This window comes from Xiphophorus maculatus, chromosome 12 (assembly GCF_002775205.1).
Source record: "Xiphophorus maculatus strain JP 163 A chromosome 12, X_maculatus-5.0-male, whole genome shotgun sequence".
Classification (NCBI taxonomy): Eukaryota; Metazoa; Chordata; class Actinopteri; order Cyprinodontiformes; family Poeciliidae; genus Xiphophorus; species Xiphophorus maculatus.
In genome coordinates, this window is record NC_036454.1 from 11,433,681 (window position 1) to 11,458,348 (window position 24,668).

The 24,668-nt window shown below is 37.7% G+C and overlaps 1 protein-coding gene across 7 annotated transcripts in view; it reads left to right on the forward strand.

The window, feature by feature from the left end:
• The window catches only part of frmd3 (FERM domain containing 3), a 50,706-nt gene that overhangs the window by 3,000 nt on the left and 23,038 nt on the right, over positions 1-24,668 (forward strand). For 5 of the 7 annotated variants that reach the window (XM_023343950.1, XM_023343951.1, XM_023343952.1 and 2 more), the window contains exons 2-5: positions 13,931-14,035; positions 16,853-16,895; positions 22,637-22,718; positions 24,506-24,603. In XM_023343950.1, the coding sequence (XP_023199718.1) occupies positions 13,931-14,035; positions 16,853-16,895; positions 22,637-22,718; positions 24,506-24,603 (328 nt within the window). The remainder of the gene's footprint in view (positions 1-13,930; positions 14,036-16,852; positions 16,896-22,636; positions 22,719-24,505; positions 24,604-24,668) is intronic. The other 2 variants (XM_023343953.1, XM_023343957.1) reach the window with 1 other exon arrangement.

The window sequence follows — 24,668 nt, forward strand, 5'->3', positions numbered from 1 at the left end:
TTATTTTATTTTGAATATCTTAAAAATAACTAGTATAAAAGAACTTTTTAGGCTTTTAAACTTACACCCAGGATATTATGATACTGAAAATGGCTAGAAAGAGGCAGTTCTCTAGTTAGTGGAAAACATGTGGTTTTTATACTTATCTTCAATGCAGCAATCATTATAATTAACTGAATATTATTAAATCTGAAGTTTTTTTTTGTCTGCATGTAACATTTTTTTGCCCCAATATTCGACTTTGTTGTAATTCCTAAAATGAATAAAAGAGAATAAATCATAAAGGCAGTAGGATTTAGAGCAGTTAGGCTCTTAAATGCAACATGAAACAGCATATTTTGCCAGCTGATATATCTTCGGCGGAAAGGAAAATGTCAAGTTAGATTTTTGACCTAAATAGACATATTTTCCAACCCCTTCATATTACTAACTTACACACAAATTGCAGAAAAATCAAGCTTGAATATTTGTGCAATTTATTTATTTATGTACCGGTAATCTTGTATGCACAGTTCTTTCAATACAAGTTGGAATACAAGATTAAAGGAATTTCAACTGGTGTGTCACATGACTGATGGTAGACGCTCTATATGAGTCCTGGGTTTGATTTCTGTCCTGTTTACTGCATGTTTTCTGTTTCTCTTCCCACTGTTCCTCTTTTCTAGTTAGTAATGAATAAAAGACACCAGTGCTACAAAACCCTGAAAAAGAAATGAAGTGAAATGAAATAAAGCATGTTCTTAACGGGATTACCAAGCAGTGTCAGAAGGAAGGAAAGAGAAGAGAAGAGCTTGTCTTGTTTTATTAGATTACGGTTAGAATAACACAAAGGTTTAAATCTGTTATTCATGCCCAGGTGAAGCGTCCTACCACTGTCTCTTCATACTTTCACAATTATGCGCTATTCATTTCAGCAAGTTTTATTTGATCTAAAGTCAGTTTACTTATGTTTTCTTAGTATTAAGTGAAAATGTATTTTAAAGTGTATGACTTGTGTCAAAGAGTTTTGGTATCCATGGATTTTTGGGCCATTCCTCTTGACTGAATTGGAGAAACTGAGTTGGGTTTGCAGCCAGCCTTGCTCATGCATAACTTTTCAGCTCTGTAGGACTGAGATCAGGGCTTTGGGATGGCAACTCCAAAAACTCTTTTGGATCATTAACCAGTTATAAGACCAGTTAGTGCTAAAGGTTTGACTTCCTGGCTGAAGTGTTGGGATGTTGCTTTAATATTTCCTCATAACATTCTCTCTTCTTGATTCCAGCTGTTTTGTAAAGTTCACCAGCCTTTCCTCCTGTAGAAAATCACCTCCACTTTATATGATGTTGTTACCTTCGTACTTCATAGTTAGAATAGTGTTCTTCATTTTTCATATTCACCAGTAACCATTATAGTAAAAATATTCACAGTTTAGTTTAGTTTTATGTTCCCAGACATTAAGACTTTTGTAAACCGTAGTCCAATTTTTATTTTTTTCTCTTTGAACCAACTACTTCTTCCTCACTAAATGGCCTTCCAAAATACCGGACTGGTTTAACTTGGGTCGATGAGACTCTTTTATCATTTTTCATTGAACCACGTTGATTTCTTGAACACGGAGCCCATCTCTTTCCTGAACAGTATACAACGGTTAAACATTCCTATGAATTTTATGGATATAAACGGACTAAAAACAAGAGAAGCTTAGTGTGATTTAATTTCAGAACATGACAGAAAGTGTTATGTTTCCTTCTAGACAGGTAATGTACACATCTGCTTCCAAATGTATATTTGTGGTCAGAGGCAGATAGCTTACTAGTAAGACAAATAGGTAAGTGAGTCTGAGGAGATGTTTGCGTGTTTATGTGTGTGTTTGTTCATGCATAGTGTGTGTTCCTCATGTTTGTGTTGTGGCCTACAGGATCTTGTTCAGTCAGACCCGCTGCAGGAGAGACATGTCAAGATCAATACACTCTGACCTCCTCTCATTTCACCTCCTCCTTTACTCTTACTCCCTTTCTTCTCGTCCTTCCATCTGTCCCTTCAGTGTCTTTTTCTATTTTATTCTCTTTCGCTCCCCCCACTTATCCGCTGCTCCACTTTCAGCTTCATCCCCATCAGACCACCTTTTTCTGCTCAATTATCTATCCTTTTGCTGCCTCGCTCCCTCCTGCTTCTCTGTGACACATCATGTTTAATTAAGGAAGATCACTGTTCTTCATGAGGCCAGCATCAGTCAGCTGTCAGTGATAAAAGTGTGTTGGCGTGTTGGGGTGTGTGTGTGTGTGTGTTGTTTGAGGACAAGTGAAGCTCTAAAAGCAATCAAAGTTATTCCATAAAGACCTTAATTCACCGTGGAAGAGATGATTGGATTTCAGTGTGTCAACTTTAAAATTATAATCTGAGATGAGTCAGCAATAAATTATAAACGCAGTTTATTTAAAGAATCATTAAAATGATAGAATCGCGTCATGTTGTGTCTGTAGTTTGGGCAAAGAGATGTGCGACTGTGTGTTTGTGAATAAACCCGACACTCTGCTCTTGTTTCAGCTTGCAGGCATTATTTGAAACAATTTATAAATAGCAGCAGTTTTCTATTCTTATCCCACTTGCCGGCATCTCTTTGATGTTTTGCCCAAGATGACTAAAGAGAAATAATCCTTTCTGTGACTGTTGCTCGCAAAACAACAGGAAGCAGCAAGCGATCAGACGGCACCGTATAATTAAGGAAGGAACTCGTCAACAGAAGCACAAGTGGGCAAAACACTTAGAAGGCTGATAAGAGATAATGTGGGTTATACATATATTGTAGCTGAGAGAGAGTGACACTGAAAATCAACACCATGAAGGAAAGGAAAGGAAATGTGATGGCGTGGCTGTGGAAAAAAAGATTAAGTAGATTAAAACATCAAACGGATTCAAAATGAGGCTGCGCCAGCTCACAGATTTTTTATTTTTTTGTAATGAAAGAAGGGCAGGAAGAGAAGAATATAAACATAGAAATATAAACATATAAAATAAAAACTGTCTAAATTGTCATCAAAGAATAAGAAAGCTCAGTGTAAAAACATTAACAGAAGGAGACAGGTGTTCATAAGGGTCCATTTACAGAAACCAGTTTCCTTTGAGACTGTAATATGAGCTACAGCTCATCAACTTTAAAGAAATAGTCTTTTAATGTAGTAATTAACTCGTTGCAGAGATTAGATATGTTTAAAAACTATTTGTTTCAAATGTAGAAGGTTAAACTAAATCGTGTAATTTATCATACTTTTTGCAGTGTTTTTTATTGGTGTCTTATTTCACGAAGGAGACAAATGGTTTCCCAACCTTTGCTCTTTCTTTTAACCACATTTGTGGACCTAAAGTCTTTAAATTACAGCACAAACACTTAGGAACTGTAAAAAACACAAAGTGATATGAAACATCATTTACATCTTTACAGTTGTTTTTTCTTTCTCCCTTTTTGTCAAACACGTTTGGGCCATCAAACTAATTCTAGCATCAGAAAAAGACAACCTGAAAAAATACAAGAAGTTGTTTAAAAATTATTATTTGCACAAGTAAGGGAAAACAAGTATAGCATTAGTATCAGGAATTAGGCTTTTTTCTTACATGTTCAAACACGTGTGGCAGAAACAAAGGAAATCTGAAGAATAAATTGTTTTCAGAGCACTTTTTTTGTCCCTTTATCTAGATTAAAGCACAAACACTTTCTTTTTGCATGTGACAAACCTAGAGAGGGAATAATTTCTTTTTACCCCAACAAAGAAAGTCCTTAATAACATAATGGTGTACAACATATCTTTTTTTTCACACAGTTCCTCTTTTGCATTTGGATAGTTTTGAAATGGCTGAAAACAAAAAGTGCTTCATGCATTCAGTCAGTGCTGCATCTGCAGCCATGTTGGTATCGTCATACTTTGTTAAATTTCCAGCTTTGTGGAGAGAGATGATGTTCCATTAAACGCGAACTTCTTCAGCTTCATATTTCATAATTTATAGCTCTTCCTGTGAGCAGATTAACTTGTGTGCACGGCCATGAAATTCAGTGTTTGGAGCTGCAAGTAACATGCTTTTATGTGTTCATTTGTGCAATACTTTGTGCCTATGCTGTGTGTAAATATGAGCATCTTCAGAACATGAGAGGCAATGAAAAGGCCATTGGTTTCTTTCGCTGCACTCTGGGACGAGGTCATTGTTATCGCTCAAAGGGATGTAGAGAGTCGCCAGCAAAATGGCAACAGAAACCTAATATAATGTAGATTTAATTTAATTGTTTAAATGTAAAACCTAATGTTTTAACCAAGGACGTTCTTTTAAATCCTAATAGGTATGCCAGATTTTCTTTTCATCTATATTCTATACCTACTTCATCCATTCAGGATTGCAGGAGCTCTGGTGCATTTCTACCAAATGTAAAAGTTTATCGTGATTTGAGACAAACATACTAATATGAAAGAAAAGTTTACAGTCACCCTTGCATGCATGGTTCTCAGGAAATGAGACTGCTGACAGAAAATCCATACTTGTATGGAAAGAACATGCAAACTCAGCAAATTTCATTCACAGCTTCTGACTGTGAATAAAACCCAGAAACATCTTCCTGCAAACTATTCAGTGCTTTGTGTTGCCACCTGGCTAAGTTGTACCAAATACATTTGAACATGTTACACAGACAGAAATGGAGACAGTAATGGACTCAAACATACAGCCCACAAAGAGCTGATTTTGATCAAAGAATATTCAAGTGTTAAAATGGTCTAGTCAAAGTCCAAACCAATATCAGATAAAAAATTGGGATGTGAAAATTGCTTTTTCATAATCGCTCTCAATCCAACAAACTTATTTTTTCTTCCTCTTCACAATCATTCACCACTTGTAGTTTGTCTATCACATAAAATCCCAATAAAATATGTGGAATAAAATAATTATTTACAGTGCGTTTACTTTTATTAGAAGTTTATTTAATATTAATCTTACAGTGTTTAATTAGTTTATTATGTCTCACTCAGTCTTACAGAGTCATTGTTTCTCTTTTTAGCCTTCACAGTTTGTCTCAGTGTGTCAGAAGCTTAGCAACAGGCGATAAGTAAATAGTTTTCATACCTTGCGGAGGGACAGACCAGACCGACGGCGGAGCGATTATTATTAGACACAGAATATTCTGTCTGAAACCCATTTTTAACTGAAAGTTGCATTTTTCTCTGTGTGTGTATTAATCTGATTAGCTCCTTGGGAATGTTGGTGGTGACACTCTGTCTGCGGGAGAAGGACAGTATACAGTATATGTAGAGAGGTGATTCCTTTGTCTAGTTAGATCTCTTCTGAGTTCTCCATCTGTGCAGATGTGAAATAAAGCTGCGTTTTGTTCTTTCTCTTTAACAAGGTTTGGACTTTGTTAATTTTTCTCGCTCCACAAATACTTTGACTATTTTATTCAGAACAAAAAAAAGAGTAAAGGTTACAAATTCTGTTGAAATGCAAAACAGAAAAAAATGGAATAAAACTAAAACAAAATACAATGTGTATTATCAAAATAGGTTAAAAAAAGAAGTAAAAAGTACACACAGTTCACATGCCGAAAACCTGTGATCCTTTTACGTCAGCTTTTATTATACGCACTGAAACACTCCATTGCTTTTCCAGCAGCCCACTCCACATCCAGCACATCGATTTGTCTCTGTTATATCCTCATCAAGGCCCCAAATTGATCTGTTCATTGGCTTCAAGCCTAATGTGTTTGGTGGCTTTAGATATATTGGCACTCTTAACAGTGGACAAGAATGTTGCTACACTTGCAGAAAAGCCTGCTGGTAAATATTAAAATACCTAATTGGGGAAAATGTTGGCAAATGGGTCCAATTCCATTTTTAATCTTTATTTTCCCTGAGGACCAGCAGCAGTAAACATATACATAAAAATAAATCAGTTTGGTATTCCTCTCTTTAAGTTGCTATGCTCTAAATTACTTTGCATTCAGTATTAAACAGGACATATCCCTGTATTTAAACACTTACTCTCTTTTCTCTCTCCTCTGATTCAATTCCTACGGGGTTTGCAGACATGAACGCAAACCCCATTTGGCAGGAATTTTACACTTACTCTCTCAAAGCGTGTCAGCTCAGCCAATTAGGTACGCCGTGTCATGAAATGAACTGTGTAGCAGTCGATAAAAGTACTCATAATTGAGCTGGCATGCAAAATGATTAAATAACAAGTAGTGGTTAACTGGGGCAAGGCACCATGCCAGTGAAGGAGTTCTAGTGTTGATCTGGTCAAAGTCTTGATCTGGTGAAAGAAATATCTTTCAGCTCTGTCAGGCGACTGCAGTTAAAGTGTATCTTTTATCAACATCATTTACATTTGTCTAAGAATAAGCTGTTGGAGGGTCCAGGCGCTCTGATAGAGTTTTTTGTTTTGAATATGCACAGCATCTTAGTAATATCACTCCTTCATTTATTCATTTATCCCGCAGCTCAAGGGGTGTCTGCAGCTCGATATCTGCTCTGTCTCCTCAGCTAATTGAAGGTGTCTGAATCACTGACTTTAAAGTTTGTTTATACAAACACCATTTATCCTTTCTGCACAACTGAGCGTTAGCAGACTGACAGGCTGTTGCTGAAAAACTCATTTTACGAACCAGTCAGAGGGAAAATGAAGGACAAGTACTGCTGGAAGTTTGAAGCTGTAAAACTGTATTTTTTTAATGCCATGAAGTGGGTATGTTTTAAGTATTAAAATTGATTTCAATAAAGACACCTGAAATGAATCATCCATCTATTTTCTGTACACCTTTGTCCCTAGTGGGGTTGGGAGCGAAAGTTTGGGGCGAGAAGTGGGGTACACCCTGGACAGGTCGCCAGTCTGTCGCAGTGAAATGAGTCAGCAATTTTTCAATTAGATAGAGTTCATCTAAGGCTTTTACTTTTTTGCGGCTCCAGATAGATTTGTTTTTTGTTTTGTTTTTTTGTCCAATATGGCTCTTTCAACAATTTGGGTTGCCGACCCCTGAGATAAACCACCAGCAAACTCTTGCTACTGTGTAACTGATGCCAATGAGAAAGTGGCTGCACAAGTTTAAATTTCATGAGAGCTAGAACAAAAGTCATGTTTACTATAAAGTAAATAAACAGCATTTTGGTCAAAAGTGAACCTCATGCCAGCTGTGAAGCATTGAGATGGAGGTGTCATGATGTGGGACAGCAACACCTGATCAGCTCATCATCATGAAATGTATCACAGGGTGCTTGAAAAATGTGAGATCATGTATACAAAAATAAATACAACAGAACTGGACCTGTAATATTACAACGATCCAAGACATACCAGTAAACTGGTTGAGAATTTTGTAAAAAATTACGTAGGACAAACCAGGAATAGCGCAAAAGACAAAAAACATAAATGTGCCCACTCCTTCAGGATGGAGTAAATTACATTTTTATCATATCACATTTTCTGTTTTTTTCCTAATATGATCATTGGACCATCTTGTGCAAAATATTGAATTATCCGTACACTGAAACAACACTCTCTGTTGATGCCCCCAAGTGGTCAAACGATTGTTAGCAGCAAAGTCAAAAGGGTCTGACTGTTTTAGCCACTTCAAGCATTATGGATGCTGAGGTGAGTGACTCTTAATCATTGCAGACAGGATGTCTGCATAGTGTAACATGAGACATTGGCAATTGACAGTTGTGTGTCTCTTATGTAAATTTTGTTGTAGTGAAGATCAGCAGTGGAAAGGGTTAAGGTTTAGTTCTAATTTTACTAATTTTTTTAAATCCAAAAGTTCAGTCGCAGTCATGCCTGTGCATCAGATTACAAAAGGTTTAGTATCAGAGGCATTTTTACATATGACCAAAATTCAGGACAAAGACGCAGCTGTGTGAGATGTAGGACAGAAGGAGCTAACAAAGAAACAGTAGAAGCTTCTTAAATTCTCACCTCAGAAATATACTTTCCCTTCGTTCCTTGTATTGTTCTTGGTTTTTTGCCTTACTACACTAAATGTGCCTTGTATGGTCTTTTTTTTTTTTTTTTTTTGCCAGATTAGCTTTGTGAATCAATCATTTAGGTACAAAGAAACTACATTAAAGGTATAATGTTGCATTTTTCCAGTCAAACAAAAGTTGGGCACCAAGTTTAGTTTAGATCCTTGAATTTTGTCAGATGTTTTATTATATTGACAATACATTTCAGCAAAAATGATCAATAAATAACTGTTAGTTTATTTTTATAATTGGGGCAAAGTTGTTAAAAGTTTTTCCTCCTAATCCTATTTTGCGTTTGCATGGCTTTCTTTGAGTGATCTAGCTTTCTTTGCCAAACCAGAAAACTGCCTGTCTGAGTAAGAAGGTGAATTTAGGAGCGAGTGTGTGGATGGATGGTTGTTTGTCTTGCATTCCTGCGATTGCCTTCTTCTTGAGCAGGACAAATTTGGTCCAGAAAAAGGATGACTGTTGCATTTTTCTTATGCTTTTAGAAGAGTTGTTGCTCGCTTGTTGGCCATCATGTCGACTCAGCCGGCTGTGACGGTGTTGTTTTACACAGGCAAGAAAAAAACTACAGAGTGGATTTGGACCCAACCGATGTCAAAGTGCACTTTGCCTTTGCTAAACTGAACACACTCGTCGCTGCTGCTCTGTTTAAAGTGTGTGTGTGTGTGTGTGTGTGTGTGAGTGGACTGAGAGAGTTTGGGAGAGACAGCACTTTGCTGTCATTAGGTGAGATCATGTAAAGACAGTACGACTGGGTTAATTTTTAATGTCCAGCCTTTGGAAATATAAAATATGCATCCAGCCCTTGTTGGACATGACATAGACTCTTTACATCTCTCTTCCACACTTTGTCTCTTTCTCTGCCTCACTAGTCAACCTTCCTGTCTCTCTGTTATATACTTTCTTTTTTTATCCAGGTTTTGCTTTCTCTCTGTTTCAGCCTCTCAGCATGTATGGCCTTGTTTCACTCTCTGTCTGGTCGGGTTTTCTCTCTTCTTACTTGGCATCTGTCCACCCCTGTTCATCCTCTGAATGTTTACCCTGAGAACCAGACAGAGGGAAGGTGTTGTTTGATGATCTCACTGGAAAGCGCTTGAAGCGTTGCCGTTTTCACTCTGATTCTTCTATTCTCCTTCTCCCTCTCTGTCTGTTTGTGTTTGCTTGTTATATTTAACAGCTTAGTAGCAATGTTGTCACGGATCTGCTGCAAATCCTTAGGAGATATGGCCAAATACACACCGACAGAGATGTGGAGCTTATACAGAAAGAGTGAAGTCTTTCTATCTGTTCTGTAAACACCCTTGTGTTTTCTCTCTATTTCTACGGACAAACCAATGGTGCATGATTCCAGAAAACAAAAACTATGCTTTCAAACATCTTCACACAACTATAGCAACTTCACAAATTATTAACCCCACAAACAGGCTGAAGGAATTCAGACGAACACATTTACAAGCCCCAGTTGCAGGTTGTCATAAAGACAATCACGTATTGCACATGCACATGTTTCTTTTGAGAAAAATGGACAATGATTGTTGAATGAAGGACAACTCAAAGGCCCCGGAGATCATAAACTGAACACTGTTGCTGATATTTAGAGCTCAGGGTTGGATAGTTCTGTGTTATACTAAATTTTATTCCCACTTTATGATGAACTTTATGCAGCATCAAGATTACCTCAAAAGGAGGTTATTTTATTTCATAGTGCTATGCTTTTACACTTCCCATGTATATTCATATTTTAAGACAGTAAGACACAATTAAGTAATGATTTATTTGTTAAAATGTTTCAAATAGTGGTGTATATTTTTATTTGACTTTATTAAAAAAAATTGTGTTACTCATTAAACAAAAGATATAAGCAAAAATGTGTTTTGTTACTGAGGAATATGTTTGGACACTGTGACAGCTTGAGTTTGTTGCTGTGGCTGAAGTAACTAAATGGTCCTTCTGTAATCCTTTCCTTCAGCTGAGAGATATTTTATGGGTTACTATACGGTCCAGTTGAAGTAACCCACACAACACATGTCAAGATCTGGGCTTTGACTTGATTTTACGTTCCAATTCTGCTTCAGCTTTAATATGTTTTGACAGTCTCACATTTTCCTCAAACAAACTTTGGTTTATGGTGGAATTCATACTGGATTTTATGATGGGAAGCTGGACAAGTCCAGCTGCACCAAAACATCCCCAAATCATGGCACTTCCACCTCCTCCATGCTTCACAGTTTGTATGAGGTTATTTTAATATAATGCTGAATTTGGTTTATTTGCTCAGTTCTAGTGTAAAAAAAAACATTTAGATTTTGTGATGAACACATTTCATCACAGTTAAACTTGCGTTGTTTCTTCTAATTGTTGTGGCACTTTTTTGGGGACATCATTGAATAAATCTGCTTGGAAAGCCACACATGGGCATGTAGCCTATTTTTTAAATGTTTTCCACCTGTTGACTATTTTTATTCAATAACAAAATGGCTGATTTAAAATTCTTCTAATCTTTTTAAATAAATTAAAGGTAATTTCTTAATTAGAAATGTCATATTCACATGACTGTAAATATGAGCCATCTTGCTAGTACATTTGATAATTTAGCAGTCCTCCTGTACTATGTTTGTAGGATGTGCTTTTATGTGAACTCTTCTGTGTAATGTGCAGTTGTGTGCGTGTTTCATGTCTAATTATGTTTCATTGTGGAAAGCATTGACCTGAAATTTCCAGCTTCATCTATTTTGCATTTCATGTACGTACATTTTTTTTCTTTGTTTATTTTAAGGGTGAACTCAGGCATTGTAATCGGAAATGTTAAATACTGTCATGATGTGGTGTGGCGGTGGACCCAAACGGAGCAGACAGTAGAAATAAATGGATGTTTTAATGAAGAAAATTAACCAACAAAAAGAATCCAAAATCCAAGGGTACAAGAAAATTCAAAAACAAAACAAACTGGAAACACAAGGGAACAAAAGGTAATCCAGGAAGGGATCCATGGGTAGTGACAATCAGGGGGACGAGACAGACTGACAAGTTGTGACTGGGATAGAGGAGCTTAAATACTGGGAGGTAGTAAATGGAACAATGGCCTAGCTAGATGAGAGGAGTGATTGCAGGTGTGAGTAAATGGCACAGGAGCTGGCTGAGGGGCGGGGAGAAGGTGGCACAGGGAAACTAAAGAGATCTGCTGGGAACACAAAAGGGGAGAAACGGGGAACTGAAAAATACTACTAATACAAAAGACACTAAGAGTAAGGAAAACCCGATGAACTAGGAGATAAAGATATGAGGGAAACCATAACCGAACCTTAATTGAAACAAGGCCGATCTAACAACAATAAGAATTAAGGAACATAGAGCTAGAGAAACTAGAAGATCTAAACAAAGAAATAACCTAACTAGAATTACTAAAGGAAGATATACATAGACTCCGACATGGAAGAATAACTGAACCCAGGGTGACGAAGTTAAGATATAAACATTACTAGAAACACTGCAGGGAGCCAGAAATAAGAAATAACTAGAAGGATAAAACTATAGTCATTAAAGAAGGCTTGATATGGACGCAGACAAACAAGGACAGAACTTGAGGTAATTAAGGAATAAACCTAGAAACACTATAAAGGACTGAAACTAAGGAAAGCAATAAGAGAATTCTTATTTCACTAAATACCTCTAATAATAATAATAATAATAATAATAATATCAAAAGGACCAGGAAGGGTTAAACTAAAATGAACTAAAACATGAAGCTAAATAAAATGAGAAGCAAAACCAACCCAAAAACCCAGAGTCCTGACAAATACATGCAGTCCCTTAATGTACACACAGAGATGCAGGTTTCACCAATAATCAACATATTTTAAACATTTTTTCATTGTAAGATTATTCTGTCCTTTTAAAGATTCATCTGTTTTGAGGCTTTATGCTCATATTTATCAGCATTTCCAGTAACTGTGGAAGGTGCTGTATTTTTGGTGAGTTATAAACCTGTGCTTAGTACTTCCTGTTCTATTTGATCCTTTTTGCTGCTACACAATGTAAATTTCCTTTCTTTTGGGGATAAATGAATGATTTTTTTATGTTTTATTTTAACTAACAAATTTATTTCATATGATGGACTACTAAGTTTACAGAAAGAAAGATTTTTTAACAATTAGTCAATGAAAATGTAATGTAATGTCCTGTGAGTAGCACTTCAATTGATCAAATTTCTCATTCATAAGCTTTACAGTATGCACTGGGCACACGACTCATAATATTACTTCTTCAGATCACCAGCTTCAGCTAATTCAACTCAGTATTTTATGATGCGTTTTAGTCACAAATGTTTGCTCTCAGAAGATGCAGACAAAGTTAATGACTTCAGGTGCAATCACTCTCTGGTTTGCTGACAAGGGACTGAACTTCTCTGCTGTTGAGGACGACACCGGACAGAAAAGAAAATAGCTGCCATGCAGGGTATAGATACAGGTATATTAGTATTGTGTAAAGTTTAATATTTTTCACTTACTTCAGAAAGATAAACTCTTATATGGATTTATTACACACACAGTAAAATATTTCAAGCCTTTTGTGCAATTTCTTGTAATTTTTCTGATTATGGTTTACAGATAATAAAAAAATCTAAATGATGTGTCTCACGAAATCCTATTCAATAAAAATCAATAAAAAAAAAAGAATATTTTAAACAGAAATACCAAGCTTCAGAAAAGATCGGTAATTCTATTCGCTGTGTTTGGTCGTCTTTTAAATGAAAAACTGCATCAGTGTAGTCTAGCATGGAGACTGCAACTATCCTTGTTCTTAGCAGATCTTTTCCTACCACACATTTTCCTTCCACTCAACTTTCCAGGAATATGCTTACATACACACTCTGGGAAAAACCGGTTTCTTCAGCCTCCTTATCAGGAATGTAAATGACTGTTCATATGTCAGGTCAGCAGTGAGAGAGAGAGGTTGTTAAAAAGCTCAGGAAACCTTTGCAGGTGTTTTAAGTTAATTAGCTAATTAGGGTGTGACGTCTTGATTTTCCTATTTGTAACCTCTTCACAATAATCTCATTTTCTGTTACAGTATATATTTTTTAAATCTGTAAGCCATTATCACCAAAATCAGAAGTAATAAAGGTTTGCAATGTTTCATAAAATGTGTAATTAATCTATTTCACTTTCTATATAGAGTGACATAAAATTGAACATTTTATCAAATTATAAGTGTTGGATATGTATGTATCAGCAGCTCGACATTGATGTTGGCCAGCAGTTTTACTTATTTTGTTTCCATCATGTGGCCAAAGACACAGCTGTAGCTGTGGCTCTGTTTGTGTGTTGATGAGAAAGGGGTTAGTGAAACACATCGAGAGCAAATGCAGGGTTTTATTGGATCAATGAGTCTTGCATAACTGAGCGCAGAATATACTGGCCCTGGGTGGCGTGATGAGAAGCTGTGATGCATGTGAAATGATGAGACTTCAGCCTAAAAAATACTTACAGCATTATCATTTACTATAATTCATAATCAAAGGTTATAACAAGAATGAAATGCATCTATGTGAAAATATGATAAGGTGGCTGTATGGGCACAGAAACATTTAGGTTGTTATGAAGTGTGTAGATGTGGAGGTGATTAATATTGATGGACTATTGATTGCTTTGAGCCGGCTCTGTGTTTATGAACCACTGCGGCTGAGTCAACACTATAACTACAGTAACTACATCAGCACCAGGAGGCTAAGAAATTGCAGACACAGTGCTTATACTCAAGTGAAATAATGTCTGCAGCACAGGAATATGGTCTAACTAAGGGCCATTGTCTTTAAAATGTATACTGGAACAACTACCAGCTGCAACTGTTTGTGTGGTTTGTTGTTTTTAGCAGATGTTACACTAAAGTAGTGGTTGATGTATAACTGCACAAGACACTAGACACTTCTTTTGCTTTTTGTTGCTTTACAGAAAGAGACCAAAGGCCAGTTCCTGTTGGACCATGTTTGTAATCACTACAACCTGCTGGAGAAGGACTACTTTGGTATACGATACGTAGATCCTGAGAAACAAAGGGTAACTATGAAACACAAAATGAACTGTTTTCATCTTTCTTTCACATCATTCAGTCAATGTCAGTGACATGTGGTGGAGGGTAAAGGATAAAGACATATTTTTCTGCTTAAATACAAAAAAAAACACAGTTAAGTGACCAATTTATGCATCTTCAATTGCTTGTTAACACAAAATCTAATCAAATCATATTTGATTTGTGTAGCATAATTCAGCAACAAGGTATTTCAAAGTGCTTTATATCATAAAAGCACAAAAATACTAAGTCGTAGCACATACAGTCAACAATTGAAACATTAGATTCTGTCAAATGCCATTGTTACACATCAAATTGCTGATAATTGTTTCATTGATTATGTTTCAAGAGCAACTCTAAACAGGCGGGTTTTTAAAAAGTGAATGCATTTGGTAGGGTTGCTCCCTTCTAAATACTAAATTTTGATACTTAAATGAGAAACCTGTCTTATCTACCTTCACAAAAGTCTGAAATTCAGTCACTGTCTCCTTTTGTTCAGGCGTGACGGACGGACAGACAGACAGACCCGCCCACCGGGGTCTCGTCTCCGCGGTAAACAATAGTCGCCCTGCTGTTGCCAACTTAGCAACTTTCTCACCATATTAGCAACTTTATGTGTTACTGTAAGGGCACTGGGTGGGGACCCGGAAATTCAACCACACACAAGAGTTGCAAAGGAAAAAGGTTTAATTAAATTTTCAGCTATTGGTGCGGCACAGGATGTGGTCATCCAACACAGCACTGAGAAGAGAGGAGAGAAGGCTGGTGATGCACTGATAGGGGAGGGGTAACTTTGAAATGTTCAGCTTAACTGACCTGTAGTGCAATGGACGGGTGGAGCAGAGAATCCAGGAAGAGACTAAGACGGTTATCCAGGCAGAGGTCATACACAGGAGATCGGAGGGAGCAAACTTAGCTTGAGGGGCAGGCAATAGTCGATGGTCGTGGGACGAAGCTTGGGTCAGGGTCCAGAAATCCAGAACAGTAGGTATCCGAGGAGGGCTTGGCAGGAGGGGTCAATCCGTGGGCAGAAAAGGGTCGAAGAAACGCTGAAGGCTTATAAGGAAACGCTGGATCACTACTGGCTCGTGGCTGTCGATAATCTGGCAAGGAGGCAGAGGCTGAGAGGAGTATAAGTAGGGCAGGGACCAGGTGGAACAGGCAAGCAATCAGCAGGCGCGGCAGGTGAACTGAATGAGTGTTAACGCACAGCATGGACAGGACAGAACATGGATCATGACAGTTACATCCACTGTTTTCTTAAAATAATATATTTAAGCAAATCAAAATAAGTGGACATACCCCAAACTAACACCAGTCAAAAAGCACTGCTTAGTGTTTTTCCAGCAGACTTTGCAGGACTGTCTCCAGGAGCAACTGGTGACGTTTTACCTCTATTAACAAAATGAAATCGTCAGCAGAAGAACAATCGCAAACAGAATCACACTCACTGAGAGAAAGTAGTAGCACTGAGTCAGCGCTGCCAGAATAGCTGTTAGATATTACTCAGACAGCAGTGGGTGCATTACATTACAGGCTCAAGTGACAAATAATCAAGATCAGTCTCAATATTTCAAACAGCCTACGCACACAGACGAGACCAGATGCTTCATTCAGCTACACTGAATTTACAGTGAGAAAAACACACAGCAAATATTGTTGGAAAATAATACTACAGACAGCGCACTAAGCCAAACAGGCACACAAAAGGTTTATAGGTTTTGTATTCCAAGGGAGGATGACTCAAAAGTACTTTAAAAGCCAGAAGTTGAATAAACTATCACTAATCAGAGATATTCTGTTCTGCATGTCAGTTCAATAAACTTTTCCTCAGTGTGACAAAAAAGATCTTTCATTTCTGTTCTTTTATAAAGTATTGTCTCACGTTGTTTTAAAATTTTGGACAGTAAAAAGGCATTTCAAATTAGAACTTTCTCCAACAGTTTTGAGATGTGGAGCTGAAGTTTGTTTTCTTTACTTAGACGTTTTTCATTGAATCTTCAAGAATCCAACCCCTCTGATTTCCACATGTACCGTATTTTTCTGACTATGAGCCACTACTTTTTCCCCACACTTTGAACCATGCGGCTTGTGGTCCGGTGCGGCTTTTCTGTGGATGTTTCTTCAACCACCAGGGGGCTCTTTAGCAGGAAATGAATCGTTGGAAGTCAAACTTGGAAATCAAAGAAGAAAACGCTGATTTTCATTTAGAACAACAAGCACATGCTAGCAGCAGGCACGACGGAGAAATTTCTTCAAACTCATACCCGCTCATCATGGAAACCACACAAAGAAGTTCATATGATGCCGCTTTTAAGTTGAAGGCTATCGCTAACCGCTGCTCGTGAACAAATGCATGTTTGGAGACAGAGGGCTGTGTCCTTAATAGCAGTCCTTGTGATACCAGCGGCTTACGGTGCGGCTTATATATGTATGTTTCCAGTTTAAAAAAAAAAAAAAAAAACCCTTTGTGGATTAGGCTTATAGTAAGGTGCGCTCTATAGCACGGAAAATACCGTACTTTTTAAAATTAGGTGTGATGACATCGTTCTCCCATACGAGCATTTAACAAAAACTTTGTCTGTTTGCAGGAAAACAAAACAAAATAATTTAATTGAAATTTGATACAGATTCCATCAGAAAACTCTAGATGTGAAAAACTCTTTAAACAAAGAGGGAAAAGAATAGAAATGTCTGCATAAACATGACGTTCTCTTTATTTGCCTTGCTCTTTCAAGAGGTGTGTCATTTTTAAGTTTACTTCATTTTGACTTTCATTCATGTCCTATTTTCCTCTCTTTCAGCACTGGCTGGAGCCCAACAAGCCTGTGGTGAAGCAAATGAAGTGTAAGTGTCCCTTCTGCTCACCTTGTTGCATTAGGGTCTCTGGAAATGCAACAGCAAGTGTACTACAGTGCCCTCCATAATGACCAGCAGCCTTGGTACAGAAAGGCAAAAAGCTTTAAACAAGTTAACGTTTAAATACAACAGCAGCGTCAGAAACTGACAGAACTTTAACCTTTGGAGATTTTCTTACCGCCTGGATCATCTTATTGTATGTGAAACTAAGATGAAATGGGTGACATCTCTTAGAGTGAGCATTTATTTATTTTCTGTCCTTTTGTATCATCAACTGTCATGCAAGTTTCTTCCCTGGAAGACACAGATGGAAAACGTAAAATCCTCAGAAAACTCTTGAGTTGTAAGTCCTTGGACAGTAGGTGTAATATTAAATGGATTCTTCCATGCTGTAAGGTTTGTGTACATGGTGACTGAAACTATAGAACCTTGTTGGACTCTGGCCGTGTGTTCAATCAAAGATGTTTCAATATAGCAGCTGCTGACTGAGTAACTCATCATCACACTTTGATTAATTTTAGAAAGTTAAGTACAAACTTAAACAACTTTAAATATTTCAGCTATATGTTGCATACTCATGTTACTCTAATATGATAGTAATGCTATTATGTTACTATCATAATAGACTTCTATTAAGTCCATTATTTAACTTAATCAAAGTTAAACTTGTTCTAAGATTCCCACAGCTTTCCCAATAAATGGGGAAGGTACTGTGTGTTTTTTGTGCCTGAATATATTTGTTTGTACTTTGCCTGTGTCTTCAGAGGTTCATTTAATTTAAGCGTAAGCAGGTTAAATCTGAAGCAAACAGGCAGCACCACAGTCACGCGCTGTCATAAGTTCAGGGGCAAACAGGGTGAAAGAAGTTTTTTTCTAGCTGACCTTAAGTAGGGAAACGAGACGCAGCGACGGAGGACAAAGTGACAGGACTGTGTTTTTGCTCAGAGGCACGTGGATAAGGAGGGTTGTTTTCTGTAGAAGTTTGCATAAATATTTAAAAGCTCCTGGAAAAACAAAGAGAGGTTGCTTTTACTCTAAGGAAAATTAGCCACATTTATGGCTGCTAACAACAGCCTTGCAGATTGTGATTGCATCCCAGCAGCTGTGGGTTTTTCCAGAAGTATTTCTTTGTTTTGGACTGGCGGGAGTTTGCCAGCACCTTTCTGAATCTCACTCAGAGTTTGATGCTTTAAAAGCTACTTGACTTATGAGATCAAATTCATTGTTCCAAGCCGGCACACGGTGGCATTATAATTTAATGGACTGAATTGTTAAATCATCTGTCATATTTGTTATGTTTTATTTAGAATAAGCAAGATCTTGATGTCTGAATGGAAAAAATCTGCAGATACCTGAAGGTTAACTTGGCTGCTTTTTCCATAACCTGTTTAGTCATATTCCTCAGTGAGTTTTGGACACATTAGTTGCAGAAAGACAGACTTCAGACTTGAAGGTCTTGTGAACAATATTTATCTGACTACTTTTTCCGTTGTATGATTCCCAATATACTCCAAGCAAAATTGATATGCCTTTAAGCTATTTCTGAAAGGCCAGGTGATGATGATGATGCCATGGATTTGAAAGCTGTTGAGAGCTCAGGCTTAAGGTCCTAATTTTCACAGACATGGCCTGTGGTTTTATAAAGCTACAATTAAATTGTCTGGCCAATAATGCTCATTGTTACATTTGGATAAAAAAAGGGAGATGCTTGCATGCCTGAAAACACCACCTCAGTTGTGAAGCACGGTTGTGGCAGCATGGTGCTTTGTGGGTGTTTTGCTCACCACCAGGAGGAACTGGTGCACTCTGCGAAATAGCTTGTGTCACAAGAAAATGACATTGTGAAGTAAAATTAAGGTAGCATCTAAAAAAAGATCAAAATGGTGGCCCAAATGGACTACAACCCTCAGAATAGCAAATTATTTACAAAGTGGCTGAAGAACAACAAAGTAAATGTTTGAAAGGGCCTCACAAAGCCTCAGTACCCCTGAATTTTCTAAAAAACCTACTTGAGCTCCTAATTCTAGCATTTAGAACATTTAATTAATCTTGGAAACCCTAAGTGACCGAAAAACAGGAAAAAACACTTCCAGGAAATAGTTTTTGTGTCATTTACACAGAATATGTAAATATACTGTGCTGAATATGATATCATATTACTATCATAAAATAGTCGGTTTTACAAAAATAGCCAGTGTGCGTCAATTTACACAATAAAAGATTTTGCAGTAGGTAAAGGATTTATTCACGTCTGCTCATGATAAGTTAACAAACAAGTCTTTAGACACGTATTTCCTTGTAGTTTTTGTTGTGATGTTTGTAACCTGATATGTGACATTGAGGCTGTTTACGTCAAGCTTTGTGTTTACTGCCAGCGATTGGAAGCAGATGCTGCACCTATTGAATCTGTACTTATTAAGAAACAGTTTCAAATTTCCCTGCAGCAAGTTGTGGGACATATTTAATTTTGGTGAAACTAAAATGACATCAAGGGATAAAAATCCGCCTTTGCTTGATGAAAAATTTAAACAAAATCCACTTTGGGGGTTTTGAGATCTTCCTTACAAACTCCCAGGTTTAATGTTTCTTGGCTTCCATGTTTTTCATCCATCTTTTTTGTGTTCGCTCATAATTTTCCCTTTAGTCTGAATGTTCTCTTTGTTTTTTAAATTTTCTTCCTTCCTATGTCCTCAATTCGCTATCTGAAGTTCACCCAATCTTTTAATGACGGCCGTGTTCTTTTTGTCCTGTCATAAATTAATAAAAGAGCTATTAGTTGCATATTCTCCCTCTATGAAAATGGGAGACTGTGGATATCACTGCAAACTGAAATGGGATGTTGGAAGAGTAATAAAGCCAATATATTCCAGGGTTAATTCAGACTGACTGAGCGACACTGATTGATAATGTAGCTAAAGAGGGAAGTCATATTAGTGAATAGAATAGTAGAAATTGGAGAGTTTGAGATGAAAAAAGCTGACAGAGACTGAAAGAAGGAGAAAGAAAAGAAAGAAGAGGATGGAGGAAGAGCGTTGAAAAGATTTGATTTGAAATGACACATCAGCTCTGCATGTAGCAGGATTTTTCTCCCTAAATTGGGTTTTGGTGGCTTGTGTTTTCACGACTCTTTGTGGTTCTTGGCTTACGCACATCGGTAGACGTCACATTCACCCGACGTTTGTACCAACAGCCTTTCTCAAGAATGTTTTCAGAGACACTGTTGCCATCCCATAAGCCTGAGCAAATAAGCAGCTCAAGTTCTGTGGGAGCTGGTGGGAGGATTGCATCTTTCACATTGCTCAGCATGTATTATGTAGATGTGGGATGTTTTTTTTCCTTTCTTTCATGGCTAGATAATACCATAGGGGCTCCTGCTTTTAAAGGCAGGCTGGAGGGGGCACACTGTGAAGATGACTGGTTAGAGGATATTCATTTCTTCCTCAGTAACGCTCCTTTTTGAACATTTAATGTTGGAATTTTGCCCCTTTTAAAACTGCATAAAAGTAGGCTGCAGATTCATTGGAAACAAAAGTTATGGATCTCACACAGAGACACCTGTTTTGGGTTTAACAGAAAATCAGTACACTCTGCTTTATGACTTACTGTCATAATCAAATGACTGTTTTTGAGACACACTTTAATTTTTTTTTGTTCTCAATTTTTTTTCTGCTTTTGTTCTTATTTGTCATTGCTCTAAATTTTGTCTACACTCATTTACCTTAACATAGGGTAAAAAAATGGGTTCAAGATCAAATAAAATGTAAGAATTGATGAATTTCAACATGAGCGACATAAATTTAAGTCCATGATGGACTTAAACAGAGGAAAACAAGCAGTGTTTATCTCTTGAAAGTTATTTAGAACATTACATTATTAGAACATTATTAGAACAATAGAACATTCAGACAACAACGAGACCCACTACAGAGAGGAGATTCTGCAGCTCACTCAGTGGTGTTCAGCCAACAACTTGGTGCTGAACACAGGGAAGACCAAGGAGGTCATTGTGGACTACAGAAGGTCCAGGAGGACAGATCACACTCCCCTTCTCATAGATGGAGAAGTGGTGGAACGTGTGGACAACATCAAGTTCCTGGGCCTCCACATCACGTCTGACCTCTCCTGGAATACAAACACCTCCCACCTGGTGAAGAAAGCACAACAAAGGCTCTTCTTCCTCAGGAAACTGAGACGGGCTGGACTTTCCTCACGGCTGCTCGTGAACTTTTACAGGGCGACGATCGAGAGCATCCTCTGCCTCAACATGACTGTGTGGTATGGTAGCTGCACAGCACTGGAGAGGAAACAACTGACACGGGTGGTGAGAACAGCACAAGGCATTGTGGGATGCCCCCTCCCAGACCTGGACTCCATTTACATAGGCCGGGTCAAGAAGAGAGCTGGATCCATAGCCATGGATTCCAGCCACCCGGGCCACAGACTGTTTGTGCCGCTGCCATCAGGCAAGCGGTACAGGAATATACGGACTACAACAAATAGACTGAGAAACAGCTTCTTCCCCACAGCCGTCAGAGCCATTACTCCCTGCCACCCCCCCCCCCCCCCCCCCCCCCACACACACATATCATAACCTCGCAGTCACACATACATATCCCCCACCCCCACACAGCCATATTGTTCTGCACTTTGCACTGTCACATCATCTGTACTTTGCCATAATTGGACCTGCTGCTACTTCTTTGGTGTGGTTGAGTGCCTTTAGTTAATTTAGTTGTATATATTGTTATTATTATTATTGTGTGTTTGTTTATTTTATTTATTGTATATATTTGACTTTTTGCACGGGAGTTGCAATAGAAATTTCGTTGAATCCTGTTCAATGACAATAAATGCTATCTATCTATCTATCTATCTACCTACCTACCTACCTACCTACCTACCTACCTACCTACCTACCTACCTACCTACCTATCTACCTACCTACCTACCTACCTATCTACCTACCTACCTACCTACCTACCTACCTACCTACCTACCTACCTACCTACCTACCTACCTACCTACCTACCTACCTAGCTACCTACCTACCTACCTACCTACCTACCTACCTACCTACCTACCTACCTACCTACCTACCAGCCAGCCAGCCAGACAGACAGACAGACAGACAGACAGACAGACAGACAGACAGACAGACAGACAGACAGACATCACATCACATCACATGCAGTTATAGTAAAAACTACTTATCAGATTATCAAACAAATTATCAGAAGATACCCAGAGTAAATTCGAAAAGCAGTTAGAAAAAATGTAATTTATTGTGGAAATAAACTATCCAAACCAATCTAGCCCTTTGTAAAACTACCCCCCCCCCCCCCCCCCCTTCTATAGCCGTGAATTAGCCACATTATTTTGGTACAGTTTCAGGCCTGACTACTGACAGACCTGCATCAATAGTTTAAATAGAAACTGTCTAACAGTAAGAAGTAAGGTGAACAACGCAGATTAAAAGTACTTTTCAAAAACATGTCTTTATTAAGAATATTTTTATTAGTCTTATGTAATATTCTACTGTTAAAGATTGTGTTTTCATTAGATGTAATCATAAAATCCTCAACGAACTGGAAGAAAGTCACCGAGAGCATCACCTCTAATTTATCAATCTACAATGTGTTAAACTAAGTGAGCTGAGTTAGAGAAACAAAAGAATTTTTCAATAATATCATAATGTAATAAAAAGTATTGTGTTTGTCTCTTGTCCTCAGCAGCTCTGCAGCCGTTCACAATGTGCTTCCGGGTCAAGTTCTACCCCCACGAGCCAATGAAAATTAAGGAGGAGCTCACCAGGTAAAAGCTAACACAAATTAATATAATTTGTAGAAATTATTTATTTCTATGCAAGAGATAGTTTTGTGCTTTTTATATTTAATATGAGCAGATACAATTTTTGGGGGGGCAACAGCAGCTTCCCAATTTGTTTAGCAAGCCGTTAATAGAACGGAAACATTTTTAATTGTCCCAAAGTTGGGAAATTCAGGTGGACCAGCAGGAAAGTGAAAGGCAAACGGTTGCATGCATATTCACACAAACGTTAAAAAATATAAAACCTAAATAGAAATGAGACAAATTTACAGCAGAAGAAAAAGTTGAACTAAGATGACTTTTTATCACATCAAAAATCTTTTTTGTGAAAAAACTGAAGCAATGCTGTGTTTGCAAGAGAAACCTGTAAACATAGTACTAGCCATGTGCCAGTAGCACCATGTAGCAACAATATGCACAGAGAGAAATTATGAGGAGGTGATTCACGTCAGGAGCTTATGTGAGATTTCAAAAGGTGAGAAACAATGTAAAAAAATGTCTCTTTAAATCAAACAAATGTTTTAAGTTAAAAAAATCTACAAACATGCGAACAACTGACATCACATAAAAAGAAAGTGTGATATGAAGTGAACATGCTGATTCTGAGTCATGTATCAGTCACTTCAGCTTTAACAAACTCACACCCTGCATTGACACACAAGCATTTTCTCACTTCATCGGTATAGATTCTCAGCCGTCTAGGACATGATATCCAAAGTGCTTAAATTAATTAACATATTGGATTGTAAAAAAAATCAAGAGAAGAAGTCCAGATGCCTCCTGAGCACCTTGAAGCTGCTCACCAGTGAAGTGGTTAGAAGAGATGACAGCTCAGGAAGAACGAGTTGTTTTCACTGCCAGCTCTGGTTTTTAGGAATTTCTCATCTGCTGAGCATCATTCTTTTATCATAAAAATGATATTTAGTACAGGGCTTTAATATTTTCCCAATTACAAAATTCTTTTATTCTTTTCATGTTTTTTTCCCTACATTATATAACAACCCAGCAAGGACACAAATACCACTAACTTAGAGCAACGATGTCAGTGACAAAAAAGAAGTTATATTGTAAATGAATAAATAAAAATAATAATAAATACAAAGTAATAATGATAAAAATTTAATTAAAATAAAAAATTAACTATTTATTGCTCAGAGCACCACATATTGAAAAGATCTGCAGATTGACACAAAAAGTCAGAAAGTGTAATAAGAAATTGATGTGAATCCCATCGGAGAAGAATCTCATCATTACATTTAGGCTTATACATCTATGCAGCTGCAGCCTATAAATAAAACTGTTTAGAGATTGCAGCAGTCTTTTTTTCTCTTCATTCAATCTGTGAGGCTTTCCTTCTGCCACTTTTCACCATCCAAGCTGAATCGGTTAGATCTCATGGATATCATCTCACTGGTTGATGTGATCTCACATGCAAACTCATCTGCATTCATAGCAACAAGTGTCTCCGGTTCCATTATGGCTGTCATTTTTTTGTCTCTGTGGTTAAACCAGACAAATCAGCATGTTAGCAGCATGGATACGTCTGCGATGAAGCTGTTTCTATAGTAACCACAGCACCGCTCTGCGGTGTGGTCGATGTCGCTGTGGCAGGGCTCCTTTTTAAATAATTCTTTTAAAAAAAAATCGTTGACTGTGGATGGATTCAAAACAGACATAAATGCACATTTTGAGAATAATTTTTCATGCAAATCAAAGTATTTTCCTCTGTTTATTGTTCATGAGTCGCTTTGTGGTTGTTTGTATTCTGCCAGGTATCTCCTGTACCTCCAGCTGAAGAGAGACATCTACCACGGCCGCCTCCTGTGTCCCTTTGCTGAGGCGGCGTACCTGGGAGCCTGCATCGCACAGGGTGAGGAGGACCAGAGCGACATGGAAACTATGTGTGATCATACAGTCTCTGCTGCTGCTAGAAGA